The 8,271-nt window shown below is 44.9% G+C and overlaps 1 protein-coding gene across 1 annotated transcript; it reads right to left on the bottom strand.

Annotated features, from left to right (window-relative positions):
* Window positions 1–3,243: 3,243 nt before the first annotated feature.
* LRRC14B (leucine rich repeat containing 14B) lies at window positions 3,244–7,682 on the bottom strand. Its single transcript, XM_072114144.1, has 2 exons — window positions 6,737–7,682; window positions 3,244–5,006 (listed from the first exon to the last, which is right to left on the bottom strand). The coding sequence occupies exons 1-2, from the start codon at window positions 7,654–7,656 to the stop codon at window positions 4,364–4,366; spliced, it is 1,563 nt and encodes a 520-aa protein (XP_071970245.1). The 5' UTR covers window positions 7,657–7,682; the 3' UTR covers window positions 3,244–4,363.
* Between the last annotated feature and the right edge of the window lie 589 nt (window positions 7,683–8,271).

Genomic DNA, 8,271 nt, shown 5'->3' with positions numbered 1-8,271 from the left:
CTATCAGAACCCTATAGGCTATGTATATAGAAGAGAAATGCAGATCTGTTACTAATGAACATTTACCACACGTATTGTAATATACATTGGCCCACATTTATTAAAGTGTGTACTGAAAATAACGTATAAAACTGCTTGTACATGTATTTATGAATTGTCTGCGCCAGTATTGTGTCAGCTGCGTCACAAAATTCTGCACATAAAGGGGAGTTCCAGTGCAGAGTCGGACCGTGCGCCACATTTATTAATGCAGCTAGACAGAATTGTGTTAAAGGTGCACCAAAAAAGTTGGTGTATGCTTCCCGAGCTGTGCAGGGGACGCCAGATTCATGAAGACCGTGCTCCAGTATTCCATAATCTGCCGCACTCTGCACAGTAGTGAGGAAAACTGCACTTTTGAGAAATCTGGACCATTGGGGGGAATTTATCGCTGCGTCTACACCAGTTTTATGGTATAGAAGCAGTGAAATAATCATACATGCTTGCACACTGCAATCATTTCCAATTATTATCCCAATACACCACCTCCATGCCATGCAGAGAGGGACGGCAGCCGGCAGAGTGGATGGGCTCTGAGCCTTCCTGCCCCGTCGTGCAGACTTTTTAAAAACCTGCAAACCTGGATTTGCAGGTTTTGCTCAAAACTACACCAGGTTGGCGTTTTGGTGTAGTTTTGTCTCTTCTGCAGACCCCTGCCCTCTCATGATATTTCTCCTGCAGACCCCTGTCCTTTCCTCATATCTGTCCTGCAGACCCCTGTCCTCTCCTCACATCTGTCCTGCAGACCCCTGCCCTTTCCTCAAATCTGTCCTGCAGACCCCTGTCCCCTCCTCACATCTCTCCTGTAGACCCCTCTCCTCACATCTCTCCTGTAGAACCCTCTCCTCACATCTCTCCTGTAGACCCCTGCGCCCTACTCACATCTCTCCTGTAGATATTTCACCTCACATCTCTCCTGTAGTTGCCTCACCTCACATTTCTCCTGTAGATGCCTCACCTCACATTTCTCCTGTAGATGCCTCACCTCACATCTCTCCTGTAGACCCCTCTCCTCACAACTGTCCTGTAGACCCCAGCTCGCTCCTCACATTTCTCCCATAGATCCCTCTTATCAAATTTCCCCTGCAGACCCCAGGCCTCTCTCAACATTTCTCCTGCAGACCCCTGCCCCTCCTCACATCTGTCCTGTAGACCCCTCTCCTCACATCTCTCCTGTAGACCCCTGCGCCCTACTCACATCTCTCCTGTAGATACTTCACCTCACATTTCTCCTGTAGATGCCTCACCTCACATTTCTCCTGTAGATGCCTCACCTCACATTTCTCCTGTAGACCCCTGCGCCCTCCTCACATCTCTCCTGTAGACCCCTGCGTCCTCCTCACATCTCTCCTGTAGACCCCTGCGCCCTCCTCACATCTCTCCTGTAGACCCCTGCGGCCTCCTCACATCTCTCCTGTAGACCCCTCTCCTCACAACTGTCCTGTAGACCCCAGCTCGCTCCTCACATTTCTCCCATAGATCCCTCTTATCAAATTTCCCCTGCAGACCCCAGGCCTCTCTCAACATTTCTCCTGCAGACCACTGTCCCCTCCTCACATCTGTCCTGTAGACCCCTCTCCTCACATCTCTCCTGTAGACCCCTGCGCCCTACTCGCATCTCTCCTGTACACCCCTGCGCCCTACTCACATCTCTCCTGTAGACCCCTGCGCCCTACTCACATCTCTCCTGTAGACCCCTCTCCTCACATTTCTCCGTTAGACCCTCTCCTCACATCTCTCCTGTAGACACCTCTCCTCACATCTCTCCTGTAGACCCCTCTCCTCACATCTCTCCTGTAGACCCCAGCTCGCTCCTCACATTTCTCCTGTAGAACCCTGCGGCCTCCTCACATCTCTCCTGTAGACCCCTGCGGCCTCCTCACATTTCTCCTGTAGACCCCTCTCCTCACATTTCTCCTGTAGACCCCTCTCCTCACATTTCTCCTGTAGACCCCTCTCCTCACATCTCTCCTGTAGACACCTCTCCTCACATCTCTCCTGTAGACCCCAGCTCGCTCCTCACATCTCTCCTGTAGACACCTCTCCTCACATCTCTCCTGTAGACACCTCTCCTCACATCTCTCCTGTAGACACCTCTCCTCACATCTCTCCTGTAGACCCCTCTCCTCACATTTCTCTGTTAGACCCTCTCCTCACATTTCTCCTGTAGACCCCTCTCCTCACATTTCTCCGTTAGACCCTCTCCTCACATCTCTCCTGTAGACCCCTCTCCTCACATTTCTCCTGTAGACCCCTCTCCTCACATTTCTCCTGTAGACCCCTCTCCTCACATTTCTCCGTTAGACCCTCTCCTCACATCTCTCCTGTAGACCCCTCTCCTCACATTTCTCCGTTAGACCCTCTCCTCACATCTCTCCTGTAGACACCTCTCCTCACATCTCTCCTGTAGACCCCTCTCCTCACGTCTCTCCTGTAGACACCTCTCCTCACATCTCTCCTGTAGACCCCTCTCCTCACATCTCTCCTGTAGACCCCTCTCCTCACATCTCTCCTGTAGACCCCTCTCCTCACAACTCTCCTGTAGACCCCTCTCCTCACATCTCTCCTGTAGACCCCTCTCCTCACATCTCTCCTGTAGACCCCTCTCCTCACGTCTCTCCTGTAGACCCCTCTCCTCACATTTCTCCGTTAGACCCTCTCCTCACATCTCTCCTGTAGACACCTCTCCTCACATCTCTCCTGTAGACCCCTCTCCTCACGTCTCTCCTGTAGACCCCTCTCCTCACATTTCTCCGTTAGACCCTCTCCTCACATCTCTCCTGTAGACCCCTGCGGCCTCCTCACATCTCTCCTGTAGACCCCTCTCCTCACAACTCTCCTGTAGACCCCAGCTTGCTCCTCACATTTCTCCTGTAGATCCCTTTTATCAAATTTCCCCTGCAGACCCCAGGCCTCTCTCAACATTTCTCCTGCAGACCCCTGCCCCTCCTCACATCTGAAGACAAGGGATCAACATCTTCCATGAAAGTCACATTAATCAGTCATAGTGGGGGAGGGAAACCGATAAAGAAAATGAACAATTGGCAAACATTTGCAAAAAATTGTGGAAAATGTACTACCCCAAACCGGGAATCTAGGGAAGAAGTGTCGCAGTGTGCTTTGCATCAATGAAAGTCATAAAATCTCACAGAATTGTAAGAGGAATAACTTTATTACTTCTGTAAGGAGGCTTGACATCTGGATTAATCCGTACTTGCCTTGGCCAATATTCTTTTCTTCCTTCTGTCTTCCAAGAGTCATGATAAAAAATCCTTCCATTATCATATCCTTAGATGCATAAATTGTTTTTTTTTCTTAACATTCCCGCATTGCTGTGTGAGGGCTTATTTATGGCGGGGGAAGCTGTAGTTTTGGTGCTAGTGAAGTCCTCAGCTAATACAGCATAATGCATCAGGGCTGATGTTGATGGACCTACATTTGTCTCTAAAGGATTAAGTATTAAACTTAAAAACATATATGCCGCTACGACTGATATTGACAAGCTTGGGATGCTATACCAACATACTGATGATTTTGTTACTGAAACCCAGGGATTTGTTATGTTACTACTATTTGTTACTTCTGTCCACTATAGTACAGAACCCCTTCCCCAGCTTCTTTTTGTTTCCTAATTCACTTACTCATGGAGAAGGGGGCTTTGCAGCAGTACAGTAAAGATCACACAGCAGTGCACCAGAGTTCTCTGAATCCAGCTACAATCATGGAATACAAATCCATTTTCACAGCCCTGCTGCTACTAACGGCACGCGCAAACGTATGGTTACACACATCTCCAATAACTAACACTGCAGCTATTTATGGAACCTTTAATAAGCGCAGAAACATATGTGGCTACAAAACGATGAATCAATGCAGAGATAACCATAATTTTATGGATATGCAAATACTCCGCAGGTTCAATGGTGTCAGACCCAATTTACTAACATCCGTTGCATTTGTTTTCTTTGTTATTTGGAACTGTCATGACATCATTTAGTTTGTAGCATGATAGCTGTTTGTAGGCAAATGGGACCCACCCATAGTGCACTTGTAGGCTGATTTGCATTGCCATAAAAATATGATGTTTCTTCTCTTATTAAAGGTTCTTATTTTTGGTCGAGCTGGCATTTTGAGCTTCCGAGACTCCCTTTACGTACTAGTTAATTTTTTGCTTCAGCAATGTGGTTTTTACATGATCCTCAAGGCCTCTTGCCAGGCTCTGTAAAGCTCTCTACGGGTTCTGTAAATCTACGGAAAGTCATAAATAGAGGCTTGAAGACAATAGTAACCTTTATTATAATTACTTTAGTCCTCGAAATGAGTCTCAAAGGTTTTGTAGTGATATTGTAAAACTCTGCAGAGCATCTCTAAATGAATTCAATAATCCTGCCCCCAGTTCCTTGCTGGTCTCTTCAATCGCAGAATCAAAGCTGCCAAAAAGAGGAGTGACAGCCGATATATCATCTCGAGCAGCCTGCACCAAAATCCGCTGTAGAGATTCCTTGACCGTGTTATATTTTTGATGATCAAATTTTATGAGGGTAACTTCATCAAGTGGGTAGCTGACATCAGGTGGATAACAGTCTTTCGGTACCGGAAACTCAACATATTTCAACATGGGCAAATTAACCAGGACTCTGAATATACGCCTGAGACTAATAGAGGTCATAGGATTCTGGAGGAACTTGAAATCTCTGAGTTTGAGGCAATGGACCAAGCCCATTTCAATGACGTGGATATTCATATCTCCAATATCACATTCTTCTAAAACCAGAGTCTTCAGTGTTGATGAAGATTTTTGGAGAAGTTTGAAGAATGTTGAGGGGAAGAGTTCTGTAATGTTGTGACCACTGAGATCCAGGAGCTCCAGGTGTTCAGCATGCAGGCTGTTGGCCAGGTACGCCATGTCTACCTGGTTCAGAGAACAATTGCCTACTTCAAGAACTTTCAATGGGGTCTGCAACGGGCTGAAAAACAAACCATAAATACAATATAGGTTATAAGTGAGCACCAGAATATGGATAGACCTTTCATTAACACAATCCAAGCAGGAAGTATAAGGCAGAAGTGGCCTGGTGTGTAGTGGGTCATGACTACTCTAGCAAATCACTGGAAATCTTACTTGCCTGTTCAGCACAGGACCGATCAGGCCACAGTTAATGTTGTCTAATGCTAGGTGCTGATGAGGGCTGTTTTCTTGTCCCATCAGCCACTGGTTCAATCCAATTATTGACAAGCCAATAGCGGTCCCTACCCTAAAGAAAATTCCACCACAACTTGCAATAATGTAAAGAAAAGATTCTGCTCACTTGCATTCCGGACCACAGAAAGGTAACACCATGGTTCTTTGTTTGTGGCTGGTGTCATTGCATTTGCCTTTAACAGGTTTCATTATGAAAGGTTTCTGTTATTTATAGTGGGGAAAATACGGCACAAGAAGACATTCGTTTTTGGCTTTAAAGAACGGAATAGAATGGGTCTAAACACAATGGGGCTTATTTACTAAGGGTCGCGGATCGCACTTTCGCCGTAATTTGCACTGTTTTCGGGATCTGCGCGGCTTTAACCGGTATTTAACAGGTGTCTGCGCTGGGCTTGTGTCTCAAGCGATCGGTTTTTGGCGCAGCTGCGCTGGCTACCATGCGACAGAAATTGGGGGGCATGCCGTTGGACGATCCGTCTGATTTGCTGGATTTAACTTTAAAATTGTGTCGCCAGTGTCAATGCGCCCTTAAAATTGTTGATGTATTCAGAATTTGATTAGTTCTGAATTTAAATATTTATCAAATTATTTATTACTTTAATTTTTTATTTAACCCCTTAATAAAATATGCAACCATTAATTTCCAGCGTAGTTGATGACTTTATTATTTTTAAGTTGAATTTATTAAGGGTGGATCTGTGATGCCATCATCTCCAAACTTATATTCAAATTCAGAAGAGTCACTTTTTGCTTGAGATGAGACACTTTTAGAGTAACATCCCATCAGGCACCCCAATCTTGGGTTGTGTAGTACCTAGAACCATGCTTTTGGTATCATACATCATGCTTGATGTTTTTGTGAGTAAAAGAGCCAGAGATTCAAGCAGTTAACAATGAGGTGGAATTAGGATATTTATTTGTAGCTTATATTCCACCAAAAGCATAGTTTAAGTATTATACCATCAAAGACAGGTGCGTCTGAAGTGACATTCGTCTTCCAGAAATTCAAAAGTGACTCATCTCAGGCAAAAAGTGACTCTTCTGAGCTCATTTGCATATGAATTTGGAGGAGATTTTAACACAAAAGAGGGAATGTGATATAGACATTTCATACTCTACCTGAGGGGGCTGGTAGTTTAGTGGTATAATTCCTTTATTTATAGTGCACACAGATTCCGCAGTGCTGCACAGAGCTTGTCAGATCAGTCCCTGTCCCCATGGGGCTTACAATCTAATCAACCTACCAGTATGTTTTGGAGTGTGGGAGGACTCGGAGGAAACCCACACAAACATGAAGAGATCATACAAATTCTTTGCAGATGTTAACCTGAACCGAGGACCCCAGCGCTACCAGGCTGTAGTGCTAACCACCGAGCCACCATGCTGCCTTTATATTAGGCTTTAGATTTAGTACACCAGAAATATATACGATTACTTGCATAAATACTGTTATTAAGAGATATATATATATATATATATAAAGTAAATATCTACCTGAGCAGCTTCCTCAGCCTTCCTGTAAGTGTGGAGAAAGAAAGACTTAGCTCTGTGAGATGGACCATGGTGCTTAGTTTCTCTCCAATGGTACTTAACACAGCGTCATCCTCCGATGTATAATGTGTAACATTAAAGGTCCTTGTTGGTAGAGTAAGAGATGTAAGTTGAGGGAAGGTGAGATTATTTAGAAGTACCTCGAGATGGTAAAGTTCTAAGCGGACATTGTGAACAATTTCTAATTTGTGGATACCATTGGGATCGACTATTTTTAGGAGATAAAAGAGCTTTCTCAAGGCTAAATTATCTACCCTGATATCTACACATCTAATCTTCAGCGGGCAGTGACTACGCATGAGTAGAGCCTGGACCACAAGTTCATAATTCTTCTCTGTGACGAACAGGTTGCAGAAGATATCGACGTCAACGTCAAATATGGAAGGGTCAAAATCGAGTTTCTGCATCTCTATCAGGAGTTCAAAACAAAGCCGGGCCATCATTTCTGTTCTTGCCCATCGCCCCAATGACTTCTTACATTGGCACGGCTGAAATTCAATGTCTTGGATTGCTGTCAGGTCTACGACTTTGAGTCTTTTTGAGTAAGTGGTTGAGGGATTCAGTACATAGTTCTTCAAGCCCTTTAGACAAGCGGTCAAGCTCCGTTGACAAGCCCAGTGGCTGATATCTTCAGGGTAGTCCACCGTTTGGCCTAGTAGTTTGCTGAAGTTGAAACTTTGCTGAGGCCAGTTCTCCACTAAAATAACAAGTAATTCTTCTTTTTCGTGTAAGTAACAAGCCTTCAGTAAGAGCGGGTAGAGATTATGTGCCACACTCCGGATATGTTTCTTTGCATACTCCTGGTTGGATATAAAGTTCTCTGCCCCGATAAATCTCAACGTTTTCATGTTGTATCTGATCATTTTCCTTCCTGTCGTGGTCGCTGCTCTCTAGAGCTCATGTCTCGCTGCTTTATTTTTAGTTGCAGCTGACACTGGAATTTGTTAGGAGATGAAAACCTCCAGCCACATGTCAGTCTCTCACTTTTAGAAGTTGGATTATCGCAGTAATTTTGTTATGTGAGGGATAATAGCAAACGTGTATAGGAACAAGCGCACGTCTTACAATGGAGATAAAGCATGATATTATATAAAATGTTTTAATTTTATTTGGAAAATAATATCAGAATACAGGTGTACTAAGGTGCCAGATACAGGACATGGACAAGACAGCGAGCCCTAATTCTGAAGCCACCAATGTCGCCCTTCGTGCTTATTAGAAACCCCCTTAGGGGGTGGCCATTGACTGGTTGATGATCCCTACCTATTCCAAAGTGCATAAACATGGAGACAACCAGATTACAACGACTGACAGAGCCAGGTCATAACAGAGGGCAAATTAAAGGGGTTTTCACACAGGATAGGGCCTAAATTGCTGATCGGTTTGGGTCTCAGTGAACTGGGGCGTGCATAATTAGCAACCTCTCTCTAGTGAAACAATTCTGTGCCTTCGCCGCCATCTTGGTTTTGACCCAATTC

This window comes from Engystomops pustulosus, chromosome 7 (genome assembly GCF_040894005.1).
Source record: "Engystomops pustulosus chromosome 7, aEngPut4.maternal, whole genome shotgun sequence".
NCBI lineage: Eukaryota > Metazoa > Chordata > Amphibia > Anura > Leptodactylidae > Engystomops > Engystomops pustulosus.
The sequence above is the reverse complement of the archived record's forward strand: the minus strand, read 5'-3'. Positions and strand labels throughout refer to the sequence as shown.

Bases quoted from the DNA above. Each gene is read 5' to 3' on its own strand.
- LRRC14B (XM_072114144.1), bottom strand. From the start codon at position 7,656: ATGATCAGATACAACATGAAAACGTTGAGATTTATCGGGGCAGAGAAC. The intron at 5,007-6,736 runs GTAGATATTTAC...TTTGTTTTTCAG, and splicing joins AGGCTGAGGAAGCTGCTCAG to CCCGTTGCAGACCCCATTGA.